The sequence below is a fragment of the Crocodylus siamensis genome, chromosome 4, assembly GCF_052110815.1.
Source record: "Crocodylus siamensis isolate JL-2025a chromosome 4, ASM5211081v1, whole genome shotgun sequence".
NCBI lineage: Eukaryota > Metazoa > Chordata > Crocodylia > Crocodylidae > Crocodylus > Crocodylus siamensis.
The window spans coordinates 157,032,144-157,055,124 of NC_143398.1; the positions used below are offsets into that span (position 1 = coordinate 157,032,144).

General features: G+C 44.5%; 1 protein-coding gene across 1 annotated transcript; it reads left to right on the top strand.

Annotated features, from left to right (window-relative positions):
• Nucleotides 1-502: 502 nt before the first annotated feature.
• On the top strand, nt 503-8,879 carry LOC149866905 (keratin, type I cytoskeletal 19-like). Its single transcript, XM_090044438.1, has 9 exons — nt 503-1,060; nt 2,740-2,822; nt 3,402-3,558; nt 4,558-4,719; nt 5,499-5,624; nt 5,851-6,077; nt 7,027-7,310; nt 7,807-7,908; nt 8,565-8,879. Exons 1-9 carry the CDS (start codon nt 503-505, stop codon nt 8,588-8,590), a joined length of 1,725 nt encoding a protein of 574 aa, XP_089900564.1. The 3' UTR covers nt 8,591-8,879.
• The last annotated feature ends 14,102 nt before the right edge of the window (nt 8,880-22,981 follow it).

The following is a 22,981-nucleotide window of genomic DNA, read 5'->3' on the forward strand; positions in this document are numbered from 1 at the left end:
TTATTTGTGATCTACAAGGGAAAACTGAATTTGAACTAGTGAGCTGTTCTATTACCTCTGTTAAAAAAGAGAATGTACTGTTCATTACTGCTTGATAATATGACAATGTTTTTCATATTCCAGAAAGGGACATGGATGAGTTGAGTTTAACTCAACGTGATAGTAATTCCAATGAATGTGATGATAGAAAAGATCAAAATTAATTCAGAGCCACCTCAGCTAATTATACCTTCCATCTTGAATAAACTATAGATGCATAAACATGGACAGTCTGGCTGTGCGCCAGGCTGTTTGAAACTGTTTAAAAAGTTCCCTTTGGCAAGCTATTCTTGGCATAAAAATAGAGCTGGCAAACGCACATGGAAAAGAGGAACACCCTCCTGGTGACACCCAGTGTGGAAGGTATAAGTACTCTGTTTGGGATGGACAGTTAAGCTATGATTCTATAAACAACTGTGCACTCAGCTTTGGGATTTGATTTGAATCCTTAAGAGCTGTCACAATGAGTTGTGGCTTCAAGCAGCCCTCTAAAAGCTGCTGTATAGGTGGTAGCATTGGTGGTGGCTGTGGTAGGAGCAGCGGGTTCTCTTCAGGCTCCTGTAGAAGATATGCTTCTTCCAGAGCAAGCAGTGCAGGAGGTTTTTCTAGTAGGAGCTTTGGTGGAGGAAGTTCCAGGTGTGGTTATGGAGGAAGCTATGGAGGAGGCATGAGCAGTAGAAGTTATAGTGGCATTGGGGGATTTGGTTGTGGTTCTGGAGGTGGCTTTGGTGGAGGCAGCACTGGCTTTGGTGGAGGCAGCACTGGCTTTGGTGGAGGCACCATTGCCTTTGGTGGAGGCGGTTTTGGGGGTGATGATACTGGCTTCCTTTCCAACAATGAAAAGATGACCATGCAGAACCTTAATGAACGCCTGGCATCTTACTTGGACAAGGTGCGATGTTTGGAGGAAGATAACCTTCAGCTTGAACGTCTAATCAGGGAGTGGTATCAGACACATGGTCCTCAAGATGGAAAGGATTACACCCACTATTATGGACCAATTGAAGACCTTCTAAACCAGGTAGGATCTAATTTTTCAAATGAGCAACAGAAGGGATTCTTTGTGAGACTGTGCTCAGCATGTTTGGCAGATAGCAGAGGAAATTTTGAGGCAATAGTAATAATAATCTTTGCAGACATAAATAAAGAAAATTCCTTACAATATGGTCTTGTGCCAGGACACAGGAATTCCTATAGTCTATTTAAAATGGGCCTATTCAGAGAAAAAAAAAAATTAAAAACCAAAAACCAAAAAGCCAGCCCAAATTAGACTCTTATATCCATATGTGGCCTGATTTCTCAGAAACGTTGACCTTCCAGAAGCTCCCACTGACTCCTCAATCCTGCAAAAAGACATATAGTTATGGTCTGTAAAGCCAGTGTTGTTTCAGAAGAAAAAGTCTGGAAGTTAGGAGTGTACTTTACCAGTGGGCCTTCCAAGTGGCAATCTGCAGGCAACAGGAAGACAGAAGCATACATAATGGCAAATGCTACGTGCTGTAACAGGGCATAATGTGCGTTTCCCCCACTCTGTAGTGCCAATGGGAGAAAAAGAATTGGGCCAGAGCCATAGCAATAAATGTGGCCCCATTGGCAGTGTTAACCAGCCTCACCCTGCACCCACAAATGCTAGGTACAGGAGTCAGGCCTCCCTCTCTTGCAGGAAGGTACATTTATTGGACATGTGGCCCATACTGTATTTATATATGACCAAGGGATTTAGGTGTCAAAAGTAGCATTGATTATAATAATCATAGTGTGGAAAGTAAAATAGGTGCTTTATGGGGAGGTAAAAGATAGGGTTTCTACCCAATGGGTTTATAGTCTAAGCAGATTCTTCATTACTTCAGCACCACCCAAGCTCATTACACCTAGAACTTATGTGGTATTTTACATCAGTTGTAAGAGCACCTAATTTAAAATTCTGCTATTCTGATTTGTTTGTGTGTTGTAGCCACTTTACGTTCACTTTGGTCTAGGATAAGCGAGCACTTCAGGGACATTGCTAAAGGGAACAAGGCTCTTGATATGTAGGCAATGGATGGACATGGGAAGCAAAAAAACAAGCAGCAGTTGAAGGAATATGGATGTTTATTCTGTGTCTCCTTATTGCAGCTTTTGGTAGTTGTTAATATTTCATTAAGTGAAAGACTACTGTCTGTAGGTGTTTGGGGGAAATATGTTTAAGGAGAGAATCAAAGAATGGGGAAGTGGGCAGACCAGGGCAGGAATGGGGCCCAGGAATGAAGTGGTAGCTGGTAAAAGTTTCAGGTACAATAATAAGATGATGACCGTGTTTCATTTAAAAGGACTTGAAAGCGTGCTAAAATAGGTTGATTTTTAATACCCAACTTAATGGCAAAGTGTTCTCATTTAACATTTTTGGGGATAAAACACAAAGAAAAACACAGGACAGTGGGAACACCATTGTTGTTGTTGGTAATGGAGGGCTGCTTTATTGATGTAAAGAAGAAAGCCGTACAATTTCTACAGATGGTGAGTGATGTGTAACCTTCCAGTGCCATTTTTCATATGGACATCATCATTACTTTTCCTTTGTGAATGAGATGGACTCATTCAGATCCTTGTGCCTAAGAAATGTTGTTTCCCTCCTATCTGTTCATGACATTATTGGGACTTAATGAGAATGTGATGAGCCTGCAGGTTTGAACGTCATCAGTGTACTATCTTCTCTTTTAGATTGTTTTGGCAACTGTGGCGAATAACAAGATCATACTGGACCTAGATAATGCCAGGATGACTGCTGAAGACTTCAGGATGAAGTAAATACATTTTCACATCCAGTCACTCACTGCCTTCTACTTTCCTCACCTTATCCATATGGATTCCCAGTACAAAGGCACCTATTATAGAGGGTTATAGTATCTTTTAATTCCATGACAACAGAATCGACATCTGATCTTTATGTCAGCTTTTCAGCTTTTTCTTGACTGCATAAAGGGGCATCAACAAATACTGGTTTCCTTACTGTTTATGGCAAGAAAAAATCTGTTTGTGGGGCAAAGGCATAAGGAATCTATAGATTTTTAAGGAAAAAAGAGGGGGATATTATTTTCTTCTGGAAGCCCATAGAAATTGGTGGATAGCTACACCACGCCCACAGAAAATAGAGAAAGTGAAAAAGAACAAGGAAAAAGGATTTTTGAAATATTAAAACTTAAATCCCTACCACTGGACTTAGATTAGACAGAAAATGGTACAGGTGAGAGACAAATAGAGATGAAGGCGGAAAAAAAAGTGATGGAAAATGTGATCCTGTTTATAAATTAAAGTAATACCAGAAACACACAATCAGGGATGCAGTTGCTGAATTAGTTGTGTTTTTTTTGCCTGTGATTCAGGTATGAGACCGAATATAGTCTTCGGCAGAGTGTGGAGGGTGATATTAATGGCTTGCGCCCCATGTTGGACAACCTGACTTTAGTTAAGTCTGACCTGGAGATGCAATTTGAGTCCCTACAGGAGGAGCTGATTCAACTCAAGAAGGATCATGCGGAGGTAAGACCTGACTCTTAGCAGTTGGGAAGCTACAGCTCAAGTTTCGTTCTCTTGGGAATGTGTATCCCTCCTGCAGTCTCAGAGCAAAAGCCTGGCAATCAAGGCACATTACTTTTTGATGTGAACACACAAGCAGCAAAAATGTATTTCTGAAAAAATGTCTTATGCTGCCTTTGTTGTGCATAAAGAAGCAACAAAAGATAAAACCCACTCATTATCTCCCTGTTTTACAGTTCCCCTTTTCAGTTCTTAGGAAAGAATATGAAAATTTAAGCAGCTGACATACTGTGACCTTTCTTAGCTACAAAATATTTCAGTGTCCAAAGTGGTAGCTACACCAAGGTGATTTGAGAATTGCAGCCTGAATGAATGGTTTTCAATACCTTTATGAATTTCATGAATTTAGGTGACTGGATTTATGTCTTGGCAGAGCTGGGTTCTGCAGTTCCACTAAGATTTGGTTTTCCATGGGTCTTGGTCCGCTGGTTTGGGTATTTATGTAGTGGGATCTTTATCCATACACCTTATAATTGGCACATAAGATCACGGTTTCTCCACTTTCTCAACCAAAGGACCCCCATGAAGACCATAGCTGCATCTGGGATTTACAAAGCCCAGGGCCAGATGTCAAAGTGCATTCATATTTTGACTGTCCTCTGCCCCCCCCTTATGATTGTTCCTTTTGCTTCTTCCCTGCTTTCATTTCTTGCTTTCTAGAAAAAACAGAAGTTCCTTCATTTATTATATTTATACAATCACCATGGGATATTCTGAGATCATTATTACTCACTGTGAAGGTTTGAATGGGAACCATATGTTATAGCTCCCAGTCAGCCTCCCAGCCTCCCCACTCCCCCTGAATGCTCATCTGACCTTTCTCAGATGACAGTGGTCATTTGTTAGGTCACACATGACATGTGTATGCCATTTTCCAAAACTTTATCCAACAGGACACTAAGTCTTTCTTTCCTATGTGCTTGGTTTGGGCTTACTCTGCAGGAAATTAGATCATTGCAGTCACAGTCTGGTGGTGATGTCAGTGTGGAGGTCAATGCTGCTCCAGGAGAAGATCTGATGGGAAAATTGAATGAGATGAGAAAGGAGTATGAATACATCATCCGGCAGAACCGTGAAGAGGTTGAACGCTGGTATGAAAGCAAGGTAAATCCCACTTCAGATGTATCAGTTTATGCAAAACAGCTCATACTTGTGGACTTTCAGGGCACAGCGCATACAGTCAAACCCTGTTAATATCACTCATATGTCACACTTTGCCTGTTATCACAACTTTCATCACAAACACCTGACTTCCATTTGCAATAATTCAATACTGTAATAATGGAATATCCATTCATGATAATGACTACTGTCAATCTAGACAGTGTCACAAACTTCTTCATACTGACAACTTAAGCCATCTTTGCTAGGTAAAATTGGCTGCTTAACATCACATTTACCAAATACAGTTACCACGTTGAATCAGTTAGCAGACAGCTACTGGCAAAGTAATTTGCCTTCTTTACAGAAATATGCATGAAGATATACAAGAGCAAAACCTCTTTTATTTTATTTTTTAATAATTGCAAGGCAGGCTTGCCAATCCCTTGCTCAGCACCTGGAAGCAGAAGATTTTGCCAATGAGTAATGAGCTACTGCACAGTCAACATGTCATGTAGATGCAGACAGTTAGCAGAGTGTGCTTCTCTGATTAATTGCACAGTCCTATGCACATCATGCTATTGGGGTTTGACTGTAATACATTTTTTTAGGGGAACTGCTAAAGAAGCAAATATAAGGAGTGATGAACAGAGGACTTGGTTAATTTGGGGCTAAAGAGTCATCTCATATCATTACATGACAAGGGGCTCTTGTTTAATTTGATTAATTTTATTTTTAAACATTGGTCAGAAACCTTCAGATTCTGTATTTGCATTTTTCAGATGGAAGAGGTTAGACACGAAGTCCACACCAGCGGTCAGGAGATTGAATCAAGCAACCACCAGGTCTCAGAGCTGAGACGTGAATATCAGAGACTGGAAATTGATCTCCAGTCTCAGCTCAGCATGGTATGATATTTCCATTTGCTTTGCCTCTCATAAAAGACATAGGGCACATGGTTACTGGAATGATAAGAGAGCAGTTATTGCAAGCATTCTTTCTGTAGATGGGGAGATGCTGTTGTCATGAGGGACTTGCTTCTCCCTTCTGTTATTGAAAAGTACTGCTTTCTGTATCAAAAGGAGTTAAGACTTGCCACGTGCATACAAGCTGTCTATTTTTTACATATTTTAGTTACAGTCCCTGCAATCCAACTTGGAGGACACAGAACGCCGTTATAGCATGCAGCTGCAACAGATCCAGAACTTGATCATCCCTGTGGAAGAAGAACTGGCCAGCATCCGATGTGAAATAGAGAGTCAGAACGAGGAGTATAAGATGCTACTTGGCATCAAGATCCGCTTGGAACAGGAAATCTGTCAATACCGGGAGTTGCTTGAGGAAGGACAGCATGACATTGGGTAAACATATGGAAAACTGATAATATTAAAGAAATTAGTGTCACAGGTAGTTGAAAGCAAGGATAGTAACACACAACAAAGGAATCAGTAGAAAACAGGTAAATTATGAAAAGGTGTGGTGAAATGGGAATTGCTTTTATCTGGTAAGTCTAAATCTCACAACATCAAAGTGGTAGTCATTTGGGGAGAAACTCACAGGAGAAGAGGATTTATGACAGTCTTTTGCCATTTCTGCTTCCAGACAGAAAGGGACCTCTAGAGGTAGCTATGGATGCATCTACATGAGATGATAACAGTGCAGTAGCCTAATAATACTATGTAGTAGCGTGTCACAGCACAAACACTGCTAATAGGCTACTGTGCAATAGCGTCACTTAAAAGGCATTCGTTGTTGCTACAGCAAATTTCTGTAGTATATTTAGTATATTTATTTAGTACTTGATTATACAAGTACTAAATTAAATGTGTAGTAGCCACTGCACATTAATGAACATGTAGACATGTACTGTGAGAATGAAAACTAAGCAAAATAACATAGGCACACTTTTCTTAATCCTGACAAATATGAAGCTTGGGAGATCATTTGAGCCATTTATTAAATTCAGCCATATCTCAGATTATGTTGGTTTTAAGTCTGTGCTGTGGCATGGGTATACCAGAGATATAGTTCTGCATCTTTATTATTTGGGTATCAGGGAATGAGCATGCTCTCAGAGCTATGGCAGGCAGCTATCAAAGGACTTGAGGTAAGCTGGCAAAAATGCCATGGGTGGCATCGGGGGGGGGGTATGGAATTTCAGTCCCATTATCTTAAAGTCTTGCATGTATGGATCAGGTGGGGAGAAGGGGCTGGGTAGAAAACAGCAAGGGCATGCAGTCCCCCTATGGCTTCAGCTAGAATACACTTGTTCTTTTGTTTCATTCCTCAAATATCTTTCTCCCCTTACAGTTACATACAGGGAGGAGGAGGAGGAGGAGGAGGAGGAGGAAGAGGAGGACGTGGAGGAGTTAGTTGGTCATCAGCCGGTGGAAGTGGTGGAGGAGGAGGAAGTGGCTGGTCATCATGTGGTGGAGGTGGTACTAGCTGGTCTTCAGGAGGAATATGTGGCGGTGGAGGCACAGGAGGAGGACCCTGTAGTAAAATTTCAGGAGGAGGTGGCTGTGGTGGGGGTAACTCTTCTTATTGCTTTGCTTCATCGTCCCAGCCACAGCCCAACAAATGCGAAGGCCAAGGTAAGAACCATAACAGAAGAAAATTATGTTAGCTCTTTTTCTGCATGGCAGAAGAGGATGTGTCAGCTCTGCTGTCTCACCTTTTAGGGCACTGTTTCAGTCTCCTCTAGTGTTTGTTTTTGTATGGCAAGACTGAGGTATTTTTAAGAACGATGTGAATGAGAGGAGAGGATGCAGTAGAGGATGTATTAAATCAGAGCATGTGTAGAGGGGTGGGAATTTAAGAGAAAGATATGTTGCCTGGTGAAGAGGAAAAACAAGGGATGCTGCAGAGGTAACTGTGAAGAGCTGGTTATAGCCCAGCCAAGACCATGCTGATGTCCAAAGGAACTGTCAGGCTTTGTATTAGAACTGGCATCAGCATTAAAGCAGTCACACCATTCAAAGTGGATAAGCAAGTGAGAACCATCATTACTTAGTGCTGTATGAACAGAGAGTGGACTAGATGACTGAAAGTTATTTTTTATCTCTAACTTTGACAACCATATGATTTCAGAAGGTAATGAAAATCTAAGAATTTGCCTGCAGGGGAATAATACATTGGAGAGAGGCGCAACAATGGAAGAAGTGACTGAAGCCATAAAGACTATGAAATCTGGTAAGGCTCCAGGCCTTGGCAGTTTCTCAGATGGATTTATTAGATTGATCAGAAATGCTTTGGCTCCTTTCTGCACTAAGAGTCTTGCTGATTAGAATTACATTTTCACTTGCTCATGGTAGCAAAGCCAGAAAATGACTTTGCTTGTAGCTGTTCCTTTATGCCAGTTTATTCATTGATAAAAATGATGCAAAATATGTTAGTTAAAATAACAGCTCTCCCAGATATACGATTTTGAGCATTCTTCACGACAAAGGTTCCTGGTTTCAAAGTCACCCAACCTTAAAAAATGCACTTGGTGCCTGAAAGCTTATTTAACATCTTTCATAATTATAAAGTTGGTCCAATATAAGGTATCACCAAAACAAAAAAAACAAGCAAACTCCATGCTTCTCAAAAAATTATGGAATTTTTTTGTTTTTATAAGCTTGTATCTCATGAATATCTTCCAATAGCTGGCCCACCACTTGCCCACTTGTTTTTCCATTCTTCTTCTGGAGGGCAGGGGCTATTCCTCCTGAATGTTTAAAAAGAATACAGTGCACTGTGGATGCTACTGTAATTAGGTAATAGGCCATAATAACAGCAACAGTGTTGCCTGAGAGATTTTATTCCTCTACCTTACAAAAATATCACTGTATTTACTTTTTCAATAGGGCAATCCAGGAAGCTTTATGCCTGATCAGCAGCACCAGCCTCTCCCAGTGCAGGACCTTCAAGTCAAACTTCAGACAAAGTGGAAGTGCTCCCAGCATGTTCAGTGCATGCCGGTGCAAATGAGCAAGGAGAACTGCTCATTCTTGTTACTCACTGCTGTTGATGGCATCCATACCAACAGGCTTATCTGAGCTGCTCAGATGGCCTCCTCCATGCTCTCTGTTTCTTTCCTCCGCATTTCTGTGTCCAGCCACTGTTACTTAAGCAAACTGTATTGTGTTTAGAAATTTACCTCCTGATGAAAAATATCTTGAATAAAGCTTCATTTCTGTCTGCTGCAACCATAAAACTGCCTGGAAACTAATTTATTTCAACAACTTTAATAGTGAATGCTGCATTTTAGCCAAAAGGCCGAGAAGAGATTACCTGTGTTACTCAGTGCTAACCCCTCAGATGAGAAATTCACCTCTCATTCTATATTGCTTATTAAATATTTCTATTAATTGTATAATACACTATTCTATTTTGTACATCTGGACAGGAAAAATAGTCTAGTTTGTGTGTGGCCAAGGGTTTGTTGACAGAAAATACACCTGAGTTGAAAGCTGTAGTTAAAACTCTAAAGAAGAAAGGCATACCAGATGGGCCAGGAAGCTTTAGGCCAAGTACAAACATTACATTTTTACTGATATAAGTGATCAGAAACTGGTCTATACCCGTAACAGAACAGAAGTTTGGCACACAGACTGGTTTAAAAATGGCCAAACCCAGTCTAAAGTTTGCCCCTTCCACCAAGGGATGAATGTGTGTTCTGTTTGCTACCCGTCTAAACCCATCTAAACAATGCTGCTTACAGAAAACTAACTTTGATTCAGTCTTGGGGTTTTTAAATGTCTGTACCTAGCCTTACAGTGCCAAAAGAACCTCTCAGAACATCATTTCACAGGGGAGTCAGTCAGGGCACCTATGCACGTGCCGGACTAATTAGTACATGTCGAAGTAGACTCAATTAATTGAGTCTGCTGGAATGTGCTAATTAGCTTCTTCCAGCAGCCTCTGTGTCCCTGTGTTTCGAAATGGTGCTGAGGGTGCTTTAACTAAAACTGGAATGAGCTTTAGTTAAAGCACCCCTGCCACCATTTTGAAGTGCGGGATGCTGAATACACATGATCCTGTGAGGACTACAGAGAGCTACTCTAATTAGAGAGCCACTCTAATTAAAGCACCCCGCTTCCACACAGGAACACATGTATAGATGCCCTCAAAGTTGTTAGGAAACTTTTATTTCTCAGGATTAGAAGATGAGACATTCTAATCCTGGACTGCCAATCCTCCAAGACAAGAGACCAAAATAATGTTCTCCAAATGCAGAAATGAGAGTGCAGCAAGCAAGAGATGATAGCAGGGACAGTGACATTTGGAAACAAGACCTTTGTGCACATAAAATCCTCTGCCAACCTAGTGAAAAATAAAGAACGTGTTGCTGGTAGAAAGTGTTCAATCAAGAATGGTGGAGCACAATGACCTTTATTTGTTTGGAACAAGCACAGAACCCACAACAGCAGTACAAGCTCCCACGTCCACATACAACTTGCCACCAGCGAGCATTTTTCCTTTACCTAGAAGAAACGTTAGCAGGAACAGAGTCCATAGAGCCCAGGGCTTTTTTAGTTCTCAGTCTTTTTGATAAAACTGCTAGATGGGAGGAATCAGTCAGGGCACCTGCAAGAGGTGGTTCAGCTTTTGATTCCTTGTCCACATTATCCCTAGCTGACACGGGTTCCAAAAGGTTCTGAGACTTGAGACTAGTTAGACACTCACACATGCTCTGACTGCACTGACTCCTATCACGCCCCAGGGAGAAGGAGGGATAGCTCAGGAACTGATTGTGCCAATCTTACAATAGGTGAGAACTCCCCATCTGGGAAGAAGGTTCTACTGACCAGATAGGTCCAGATTCCCTCCTGTTCATGCTATGGAAATGGCAGAAAGGGGCTGATAGGGGAAGAGACTCTGACACTAAGAGTCCCATTGGTTCCTATGCAAAACACCTGACCACCAAGAAACTGAGACCTTCAACTCCTGTCACATGCTACCAGACGTCTGTAACAAGCCATGACCACTGCCTGCTCATCTATGTTTGAAAGATTCTGTAAGCGCACTGCCAAACCACAGAAGCTTTGTGAAATACTTTTGGATGTGTATCTGTTCCCAATTCTGGAATACTTCATAAAGCTGGGAACGTGCAGCGACATAAACCATCATGCACATTCTTATTTAAGGAGTTCGCAAACTATTTTTACCAGTCATAAGATTCTGCAAAATGCCCTTCCTGAAGCCTACTAGTTACATTTTCTCATTTTTCTCATTAAGCCATTTGTCAAGATGTATGCACAAATCTGTCTATTAGACCCCCTTCCATAAAGAAGAATGGGTAAAATTATTCCTGTTTAAGGTGATAGTGCAGACTTGCCCAAGGGCTGGCAGCACATGATCCATAGATCTGGTCCATTAAGCCCCTGGATCTGGCCTGTGAAGCCCGTGAATCTGGCCTGTGGAGCTGGAGCACTTCAGTGGGGTTCCAGCACTGGCTAGACAGCAAGAAAAAGTGGCAGTGGCTGGATCAGACGCTATCCTTGGACCTGAGCTGGGTTGTTTTGACTCATTGCTGCAAAACCTTGCCAACCCCTGGACTTGCCGGAGTACATCTGTTCTGGTTCCAAAGTTGGTCTACCTGTAGACCACACAGGTGGAGAGACTATCTATGGGAGTCCTGTGGAAACATGCTGAGGAACAGAGCTTAAATGTTCCTTTTGGGAGCTCAGCATTGCTTCTTTTACTCAGACTACAGGTTGTGGGTGGAAATTCTGGGATTCTGACTGGTCTACATGGATCCATGGAGGGTGGGAGGGCTCTTTCTGCTTGCTCCCCAGTCTTCAGTGATGCAGGTCTCAGTTTTGATGAAGCCAACTGAATATAGTAAACACTGTCTAAGATAGAGCATGTGAAAACTGGAAGCCTGCTTAAGTCAGGAAATTTCTATAGTCCCAACACACTATACAAAGAATTATGTACATTTAATCTGTACAAGCCAGAAACTGGCAAACATGGAAATAGAAAGGAAATTCAGGGCCCAGTTGTAAAATCACTGCATATATCATGGAAAGTGATTACATGTGAGGGTGAGAAAGAGTGATACTACCTTCTTATCAACCCAGGGATTTACTTGGCCAGTACAAACTGCCCAGCACATAGGTACTTAAATGCAGTCAAAGAGGGGGTCATTAAATGAGACGCAATCTTACCGCTCTTGCTGCTACTAGTGGTACAAAGTCCTCATATGCTGCCAATACTGGGGTATAGCAAGCCTACGCTCCAACCCCCTACCCCGACCCCACTCACAGCATAAATTTCCATTATTCCTCTGCTTCCCCTATATGATGGAAAACTTTTTAAACTGGAAGTTTCTCCCATTCCCATATGATTCTGTTTTAGACCAGTTGCACAGTACATTAATTCTGGTTATGATTTCCTGCTGTGCTTCTGTGTGAGAAACTCTGTTAGGTAAAACGTTACTGCAAGACTGGGATTATTGAAACAGACTGTTTAGGGGGTTTTGTCTGAAAACCACTTGGATGAAATTTCCTGTGGTTCAGAACACAGGTTTCTGTTTCTATTGCTGAGCAGTGTGGCTCTCAGGGGCACCACAACTCTATAGTGTGCGCAGGTTTCCATTTTGTTATGAGATGCAGTTTCTCAGCACTCAGAGACTATGGGACTGAGTGTTATAGAAAAACTTGTAAGACAGCATTAAGCTAATTTTTAACCTGTAAAGACACTGATGGCTTGGTGCCCACCTTGCTTTCTTTCTATTTTGGTCTTCCAGAGCATCTGAAATCAGCTGCAGGCTCTAGATTTCAGCATTATGGACTAGGGCTAGGGCTAGGCACTACAGCTGAAGAGCTTCTGAATCTAGAATTCACTCCCCTTGCTAGGCCAGCTGGTCCTAAGTTGTTAATCACTTTACCCAAACAACCTATTTACTGAGATATTTTCCTATGGGGATGAGCTACAGCACTTTGCTTGGTGGAGGAGGAAGGATTAATTTAGGCCCGTTAAATAATAATATGTTTATTAATGATTTATATACTGTTGTTTTAATGGATTCCCCACATATGCTTAGGGGTGAAACAAAAGAGTTATTTTCCACATCCAAAACACTTAATTACTTAAGGAAAGCCCAAGTCTGGTTTTAACTGGGGAGGAAAGAAAGTCACCAAATGATTGTCTGTTATTTTTGGAAATTTCTGGATATTTCCTGATTTGCTTTATGTTTTTTGCTGTGAATGTCAGATTTAATATCTGCACAGCGTTCTGGGATGCACTTTTGGAAAAGAAAATCCTAGCATGAGTCCCCTGGAGAGTTCAAAATGTCCAAATTGTTACACAGCAGTTTCTTTCCTCCAAGCCTAGTGTGGTCCAGACACAAACAGGTAGAATGAAATTGCTAGCATCTATTTCTCTTTAAACACAGGCAGATATATTCAGTCATGGTTCAGGCTTTGATAGCACTAGGGGCTGGGACCTGTTTGCATTGCATGTGAATAAGACAAATGTTTTTCACCTTGAGAAAAACAAAAAACTAACAAGCTTTCTTGGCTCTGGCCTCTTCTGTCTCTAATGGGTGTTAGCTCAGAAGAGCCCTTGAACCTGAGCTTGTCTATACACCTACACCTATTGTAATCCATACATTATCTTTTGCCTCCCTAAGCTGAAATGAGCATTTATGCATTTCTCTTTCAATGTTTTCATTCCTCCACTCCTGCACTCTGCAAACCCTACATCATTTGTAGGCAAACCCCAGCCTGTTCAGACTAGAGTAGTGCAGCCTCTAATCTAGTGAAATGCTTTAGCTGGTGAATTGGGACCTCACTAGGCTCACCAAAGGAAATTGGAGTGGCTGAGAGGTGTCAACAATTTTATTGTAATTCTAAAGTGAAAAAAAATACATTTTCAGAATAACTTCAGGGCAGTCAAAACTCTCACAGTTTGAGAGGTCAAACATAGTAGTCAGTAGTGTGACTAAAGGGAACAAAAGTGACCAGGGCACCAGCTCTGGTCATTAAATGCAGAGGGCTGCAAAATATAGCTACTGCAGCTGCTCTTTTGGTTGCTGCTGCCAAAGGCACAAAACTGCCCAGTTATGACTCTAGTATAAGTTGGAGTAGTTTTACCCAGGTCCTGTCCCAGTGTCCTTTTCTTAGCATCAGATTCCCTGTATACCCTTGCACTCCAAGGTCGAGTAGAATCATAGGGATGTAGGCTTGGAAAGGACCCCTAGAGCTAGTCCAGCCCCCTGCCTGAGGCATGATCATTCCTATCCAAACCATCCTATACAATTCATAATATAAACTCTAATATAAACTGTCAACCTTGACACAACACAGACCTAATGCCCTACCCTGCCACAAGTAAATCAAACCATGGCAGCCAATGTCCTCCTATGAAATGTTGTCAATATATAGACATAGATTTCATAGAAATTTGGGCTGGAAGGATCACTGAGTCCAGCCCGCTGCCCCAGGGGCAGGAAGTCAGCAGGGAACATAGGATCCCAGCAACATAAGCACCCAAATGTGTTTTGAAGGCCTTCAAAGTGGGTGCTTGAACCACCTCAGGAGGAAGTCTGTTCCAAACCTTGGGGGCCCGGACAGTGAAGAAGTTCTTTCTTATGTCCAGCCTGAACCAGTCACAGTGGAGTTTGTGACTGTTCGATCTTGTCATCCCTTGGGGGTCTCTGGTGAACAGTCGTTCCCCCAGATCCTGATGAGCACCCCTGATAAGCTTATAGGTCACCCGAGCCTGCGCTTTTCCAGGCTGAATAGCCCCATTGCTCTCAGCCTCTCATCATAAGGTCTGTTTTCCTAACCTCTGATCATGCATGTGGCTCTCCTCTGCACCCTCTCAAGCTTCTCCACATCCTTTTTGAATTGCGGAGCCCAAAACTGGACGCAGTACTCCAGCTGTGGCCTCACCAAGGCTGAGTACAGAGGGAGAGTGAAGGGGATTTGCTTGAGAAGTATCTGTGGATGCAAGCCAGTGTTTTGCTCACTTTACTAGCCACAGCATCACACTGAAGGCTCATGTTCATCTTGTGGTCAGCCATGACCTCCATGTCCCTTTCATCTGTAGTGCTAACCAGCATAGCACTACCGAGCCTATAAGTATGGTGCAGGTTTTTCCTCCCAAGGTGGAGAACCTCGCATTTTTTGACGTTGAACACCATCAGGTTCTCGTCCTCCCATTTCATGAATCTGTCCAGATCCACCTGGACACCCTCCTGCCCTCAGGTGTGGATGCTTTACCCCAGGGTTTGGTGTCATCGGCAAACTTGGCCAGTCCGCTTCTGACACCAATGTCCACATCATTGATGTAGATGTTAAACAGTATAGGCCCTAGGACAGGGCCTTGTGGGACCCCACTAGTCACAGCACACCAAGACGATTGGCTCCTGTCAACCACCATCCTCTGGGTTCTATCCATATACTCAAGAGATTCTGGGTAGAGGGCCATGTCCCCCACTACAAGAGGAAGACCAGAACCCCCATAGTCCATACCAGTCTGACCAGGGAGAAAAGTCCTTCCTAACCCAAGTACGGTGATCAATCTGATCCTTCGTAGAGGGGGCAAGACCATTTAACCAGGAACCTAATGCTTCTGGCTGATGACTAGAAAATAATATTTAGAGGTTTGGTTTTTGGAACTGGCTTCTTTGAGAACAGTTTTGTTCAATGTCTTCATCAATGACCTGGAAGATGGCATAGAGTACACCCTCAGCAAGTCTGCAGATGCTACCAAGCTGGGAGGAGTAGTAGATATGCTAGAGGGTAGGGCTAGGATTCAGAGTGACTTAGACAAATTGGAGAAATGGGCCAAAAGAAATCTCACAAGGCTCAACAAGGACAAATGCAAAGTCCTGCATTTAGGATGGAACAATCCCATGCACCACTACAGGCCAGGGGCTGACTGGCTCGGCAGCAGCTCTGCAGAAAAGGTCCTGGGGGTTACAATGGACAATAAGCTGAATATGAGCCAACAGTGTGCCTTTGTTGCCAAGAAGGCTAACAACATACCGGGCTGCATTGGTAGGTGTGTTGCCAGTAGGTCAAGGGTAGTAGTTATTCCCCTCTATTCAGCACTGGTGAGGGCACATTTGGAGTACTGTGTTCAGTTTGGGCCCCCCACTAAAAAAAATATGTGGACAAATTGGAGGGAGTTCAGTGGAGGGCAACAAAAATGGTGAGGGGGCAGGCAGGGGGACATGAGTTATGAGGAAAGACTGAGAGAACTGGACTTATTTAGTCTAAAGAAGAGGAGACTGAGAGGGGGCTTAATAGCAGGCTTCAGCTACCTGAAGTGGGGGTTCAAAAGAGGATGGAGATAGACTGTTTTCAGTGGTGGCAGATGACAGAACAAGGAGCAGTGGTTTCAAGTTGTAGCAAGAGAAGTGTAGATAGTAGGAAGAATTTTCTCACTAGGAGGGTAGTAAAATGTCACGGAGTCACAGAGGTGCCCCGTGATTCTGAGGCTGATTGGCAGGGCTGCCAATCACCCAGGCAGCTCAGGTGCCAGGTTACCAGGGCAACCAGGCGGTCACATGACCGGAAGGGGGCAGGACCAGGCCTTTAAAACCAGCTCAGGCCAGAGCCTGAGACACAGTTCCCTTCTGGCTGCCGCAGGAGCAGGAGCTCTGCGGCTGAGCTGAGCGGCCGGGGTTAGTGGCTACTACTTCATCGCGCTAACCGGCTGCAATGATGCAGGGAACAGGATCGCCCTAACTGGAGGTAGGATTGAGAGCCCTGGTGGGGCGTGGAGTTATTAGGCGTGTGGAGCCTTTGCTTATGTTATAGCCAGATGGCTTGAGTGTTAAGTTATAGTTTACATCCGGAGGACCGGGGAGGCTGTAGGGGAGCGAGGAGGCCTCAAGGGGAGCTTCCCCACAGCTTGGGGGTTCCCAGTGCCCAGTTGGGCATAGTGCCAGGGGCACTATTGTCGGTGCGATAGGGCACCATATTGCGCCGGCGAGGCGCGGGGTGCGGGGTTACAGACCCCGGCCCATAAGGGCGGTGTTTAGCCCCGGAGCGGGGCAATGACAGAGCGCGAGGCGCAGAGTCAGCCTCGAGAGGGCAAGGCCCCTGGAGCGGGGCAGAGACAGAGAGCGGCGAGAGCGGCCTAGCTAGCCACCCGAGGGCGCCGAGACTAGGGCGGCGATAGCGCCGGCCCAAGGGCGCCGAGGCTAGGGCGGCGATAGAGCTAAGGCAAGCGCGCCAGGCGAGAGAGAGACCCGGCCCGAGGGCACCGAGACTAGGGCGGCGATAGCGCCGGCCCAAGGGCGCCGATGCTAGGGCGGCGATAGAGCTAAGGCAAGCGCGCCAGGCGAGAGAGAGCCGGCCCCAGAGTGCCGAGACTAGGGCGGCGATTGAGCCAAGGCTAGTGCGGCGAGACCAGCCTAGCTAGCCACCCGAGGGCGCCGAGACGAGGGCGGCGGTAGTGCTTGCCCAAGGGCGCCGAGACGAGGGTGGCGAGAGACCCGAGATCCGGGCGCAGGGAGTGAGCCGGCCCGAGGGCGCCGAGGCTAGGGCGGCGGGAGTGAGCCGGCCCGAGGGCGCCGAGGCTAGGGCGGCGAGAGTGAGCCGGCCCGAGGGCGCCGAGGCTAGGGCGGCGAGAGTGCTCCAGACTCGGGCAGAGCCGGCGATTAGCCAGGCGCCGGCTAGAACCGGCCCAGGGGGCCGGTAGTGAGCGGCGCTGGAGGAGCCGACCCAGGAGGCGCCAGCAAGTAGCTGGGCGCCAGCGTGATAGGCCCAGGGCGTGGGGAACGGGCCAGAGATTGGGGCCCGACCCAAGGAGGCGCCAGGTGGGCGAAGAGCCCCGGTGCCCGAGAGTGAGAACAAGGGCACCCGAGGGGCGAGGGACCATACAAGCGTCCCCCGGAATAGCTGCGAGGCTTGGGGCGTGCTAAGGGGGAGGCTTGGAGGCACGCATTGCCCTTAAGGCAGGACGCTTATTAAATCCCCAGTCTGGAGTAGGGACGAAGAACTAGACCGTCCATTAGGGAAACTGGCAGCCTCCACATCATATATCTTAACATCAAAGTCGTGGCGGGCGAGATTCTGAGGGTGCTACGTCACCCTAACGTGACGGTAGGCGGCGCTGGGGAGCTCACGGCCGCCCCTAGTTGCCGCTCCCTCACATAAAACACTGGAACAGGTTACCCAGAGAAGTGATGGAATCTGCATCCTTGGAGGTTTTCAAAACCTGGCTAGACAAAGCTTTGACTGGGATGATCTAGTTATGGGTGGTTCTGCTTTGAGCAGGGAGTTGGACTAGATGACATCTTAGGGTCCCTTCCAACCCTAATTTTCTATGATTCTTTGTGTAGCCACAGCCCGAGTGTGAAGGGGCCAGGAAGCCCAAAAGTGAGAGACTGTGCCTATGAGGACTGAAGATGACCAGGGCAGGAGAGCCTGGAGATTGGTTCTGGGTAAGACATGGAAAATAAACCCTCCTGGGACTGGTTAACATGGCAGAGCTACTTGTGGCAGGGTAGTCTCTAGAAAATGCCCCATGTTGCCACCTCACGGAAAGGTGAGCATAGGGCACCTGAAAACCCTAGCTCCCACTGCCTTGAGGGTCATCCTGTCATGGGAGAAGGCCAGGGGGAGCATACCCTGACAGAAAAACCCTTGGTCGAGGCAAAAGAGGTAAGATGTGTGGCAGGGTGCACCTTGGACACCTGTCACTTTGAGAAGAAAAGGCTGCTGAACAAGCAGCCTCTCCAAGGAGCTGGAAGGGGAAGCTGTGGATGAGCGCTAGCATGGCAAGGGCCAAGGTCCATTGTAAACAAATCCAGCCATAGTTTCAAATGTGATTCCATGACCTAAACTAACCTAAAGGGGGTTGAGCCCCTCCTTTTTTTGTTTTTATGTTTTGCAGGATGTGGACCACTGCTGAAGCATCAGGAAGTTTGTTTGGTACAGAGAAGAATTAAGCTTAGTTGTGTTTGGCTTGTTTGGCTGTGTTTGTGCAATAATATTGCTATAAGTGGTTGTGATATTAACTATGCTAAACAATGAAATATAAAACAGAACATCTTTATAGGCTATGGAATATCTACAAAGTGGCTATGGAAAATGGTGTATTATGTGGAGCATTGCTTCCAGGGCCTCAAAGAGTTTATCTGTGCCAAAGATTGAGAAGGCTGGATTGACTATTTGTTTTTATTGTCATCTTTTGTTTGTTTGTTTTGCTTGTTTTCCTTTGCTTGTGCCAGATATGTATTTTAAACTTTTTATAGTAGAAATAGTAAAACAGTGTAGCTTTATTAATTCCTGGGATTTGTGTAAAGATCTAGAACAAGAAGTAGAATGGTGGCATTCTGATGGAAATGAAGCATACTGTTTGCACAGGAAAGGCCTGACCCTTGGCGTTTCAACAGGTTCTTGCAGAACGAGGGACACTGGTGGTGCTACAATGGCACTAAGTATCCATTTAGGATGACAAGGAAAATATTGCCCATTGTACAAGAGGGGTAAAATTGCCGGGAACATGTTTGGTCCCCAAGGTTTCTGACCATGGTATGTTTATCTGATCTAAACAACCACCTTGACAATACGATAAGGCATTGATTACTGAGTGAAATGCTACCTGAAATGCTGAGTAAAAGGTGTAATAGTCATCTTGGGCAATACATTCCCCAGCCCCAATATGCAAGGCCTGCTTAAACCTGATTGGCTAGAACACAGTTGCCGAGTTAGGGAATGCTGAGGCAAAAGGCTGAGCCAGAGAGGGTATGGGTGACATTCAAACAATGGTTAAGTGTTCGTCATAGTGTCCAGCCCATTGGAGCCCCTGATCATGAATGCTGTGACTCTTTTTTCCCAGAATGACTGGTGGAGGTTCTACCCGCAACCCCAATGAACATTCTAGGTAATTCCCTTGATTATGATCTATTTATGATGTGAAGGAGTAAGACCTTCAAGGAGGGGATTGATGGCTAGAAAATGATATTTAGAGGTTTGTTTTTGGGAACTGGCTTGTAGATAAAGTAGATGTTGCATTAGAACAATGATCCAGGGGATAGCAAGGGTTAGTTGGTTTCAAGCCTGTTTATGACAAAGTTCCATTCAAGGCCCACTGTGTCTGAAGGCAGGAGATACAGGAGATACACAGGCTGGGAAACTGAAGGCATGTACCATACTGATCAATAACAGAGATAAAGGGGGGGCGGGTGCACTGGGCCTCAATCTCCAGGGTGCTGACATCTGACATTCAAGAGAGAACCCCAGGGTGAAGCTTGCATCCTGGCCAGATGCATCTTCCATGACAGCCCTAGGACTGGTAGATATAGAATTGTTTGCCTTACCTGCATTATTGTTATCTGCTATCACTGTATCAATAAAATTTGCCTGTTGTCAAATGGAGAAGCCCTGATCAGTCCAAGGGTTTGGATCCGCCTAGAACAAGGTATCTGGGTCATAAATCCAGTGCCAACAGATGCATCCTAAATCTGCATTCACAATTTTGAGCAGCTGCATCACACTGCAGATTCACATTGAGTCTCTGGCCAACCAAGACTCCTAAGTCCTTTATTCACTGGACAGGTGGTATCACTCACTTTATATTTGGATTCTTGATTATTCCTCCTGAGGTACAGCCCCTTGCATTTGTCCATATTGAACTTAATGCTGTTAGCTGTAGCTCAACTTTCCAATCTGTCACCTCCTAAAATTGCACATACAAAATGAGTGTGGCAGGCTATGCATTGCTACATTTCTTTACTTTTAGTTTTACAACAGACTTTGAGGTTTGATTTTTTTTTCTCTTCAGATAAGATGTTGCCTCCTGAAGGAAAAGCACTGATTTAGGGGTTAATCCTGAAATGGGGGTTTTGAACATCTGAGCTCTAACTGGATCTGTTCCAATAACTCAGTTTATTGCTCAGTCTGTCAAACTATGAGGCCAACTTCCCCATCTTAACTCCCCACCACTATTTTTTTTCTTCCCTATCCCATTCCAGCGTAGTAAGGATTTGATTAGTACCTGTGAAGTCCTGTTTAAATGCTAAGGTAAGCATTGTTAATCATCTCATACTAATGTGCAAGTAAACCCATCAGCAGTTTGGTAAGCACCTATTGCAAAATCACTCTCCCTTCTTTCAAAGCCTTTCAATGACAGATACCTTCTGTCTCCATGGAGTTGGCTCTTCCTTTAAACCTGTTTGTTCTTTCCCTACTTATTTTTGTCCTCCTTTCAGTTTCCAACTCTCTCCTTTCAGAGGCATAAGCTTGTGGAATAACTCACTGGTGACAATCAGCAAATTTCACTCCCTTTTCCTCTGACTCAATTTTATTTCTTCAAAATAAACCTATTTAATACATATTCAACATATCAGCTACAGCTTTGCATTCTCTTCTACTCCAGACTCTCCTAAAGGAACTTGCCTATTCCCTGAAGCTCTTCTTTTCATTGGCTTTTATAAGGGCCATGTGATCTTCAAGTTATCACCAGAGCCCCGGCTCTGCAATAACAGCCAGACGGCAGCAGGTCAGGAGGCCTTAATTCTACCTAAAGTCCTAGTCATTCTATGACAAGGGGCTGCTTCTCTGCTGCTATGATACTACCTTTCTGGAAAGTTTGCCTTCCTGATTCTTCATCTTCTCTCAAAAAAGCATGCAGCTCAAAACAAAATCTGTCCTTTCTATCTTCACCAAAGTATCTGTCAGTTCCTCAGATGATGGTTGGCAGAAGGCACTCTCTCATGAAGGAGAGCTGTGTGTCAAAAAGTGGAGCATAACTTGAGCTGGCCTTAGGGGTGAGCTATGTGGGCAACTGCTTAGGGCACTGTGGTTAGCAGGCACTATACACTACACATAGAGACCAGCACTCCTCCCCTGCCCCACCCCACACTGCCCCGGCCAATCCCTGCCTTAGACAGGAGGAGCAGTGCCCAGCCCAGCCCACCCCCTAGCCTCCAGTTGCTGCTGAGGAAGAGCCAGGTCAGGTAGTGCAGGTGGCTTCACCTCCCTGCTGGACTGTGCCGCTTGCCTCTGCTCATCTGCCTCTGTCTGCAGCAGCACCGCTGACTTCGGGGAGTGATGGGTGGGGAGTGCCAAGGGGAGGCACCGGGGCCATACCAAAATACAAGTTTGTCCAGGATACCATTTTCCGTAAATCCAGCTCTGAGTGTAACTTATAGAGCTGAATGTACTGGCAGGAGAACCCCTTGACACTCACGTAGTGAACTAATTAAATGCTGACATTTAGTACACAGCAAACTTATATATAAGAGCATGAAGTGAAATTTAATGAAAATGAATACACTGTAAGTTGCAGTTAATTATGTAATAATACAAATGCATTAATCTTTATAGCTTTAATTAGTGTACGTAAAATATTATGTGGTTTGCAAAAAATTCTTTACTCCTTCAGGACAGACAGTATTATCTGAATGCCAATTATGACTAATAGTATTATGCAACATACTGCTCTACTTTTCTCTTTACTTTAAGTCCTCACCTGGTCTCACACGTTATTATAGGATTCCACAGCTGTAGTTGTTCTGCAGCAATTGTACTAAAGATACATTTTTCACTGTATAAATTTGTTTTAACCAATGGCATCCAGAGAGAATACCCAGCTACTTATGACATCACTGATATCTGTCTAGAGGAGGGAATCCTGTTAAGGATGAAGCTATAAATGTTAATTGCTTTATAGTCCCTAAAAGAGCTCTTTATCCTCTTTAAAACAATGTAAGTGCATACATGCATGAGTGCTTATGTGCATGCATGCTTTATCATGTCTAAATAGGAACAGGTGCTTTGGGTTAGAATTCAAGTACACTGGTAGAGTGATAGTATGACCTGCTCTGCATTTGTAGCTAAAGGTACCATGGGATCTAATATGCAAGTCATACAATCACACTTCCTGCCATGCCTGATCTCAGGCTCCCCTTGAACCAGCAAAAAGCAAATTCCCAGGGTTGGGAGCCCCCTCAGTTGAGGGGCCCCAAGCTGTAGGCTTGCCCCATGCACCCCCAGCACTGGGGGATCATGGCAGCCATAATCTTCCCAAGACTGGGAGATCATGGAAGCCACGACCCCCTAGGCCTGGGGGTTCCATGTGTAGAGAGAACCTAGGAGTCCAAACCTGAAAAGCAGGGGTAGTGAAGCAAAGCTATATGCGGGCCCAGAACTGAAGAAGGACCTATTGGTGGTGAGAAGGGCGATACATGTGTAGAGCTGAGTGAAGCACTATAATTGGAAATGGAGAAGGTGGTATAAATGAAATTTGGCTAGTTTGACAGAACCAGATTGCAAACCTTGCGCTGGATCTGCATATATATTATGCATGATTT

What these genes read in the sequence shown, in the direction of transcription:
- LOC149866905 (XM_090044438.1), top strand. Translation starts at nt 503, where the DNA reads ATGAGTTGTGGCTTCAAGCAGCCCTCTAAAAGCTGCTGTATAGGTGGT. An exon ending in GAAGGACAGCATGACATTGG is followed by an intron (nt 6,078 to 7,026) that starts GTAAACATATGG and finishes CTCCCCTTACAG; the next exon opens with TTACATACAGGGAGGAGGAG. An exon ending in CATAAAGACTATGAAATCTG is followed by an intron (nt 7,909 to 8,564) that starts GTAAGGCTCCAG and finishes CTTTTTCAATAG; the next exon opens with GGCAATCCAGGAAGCTTTAT.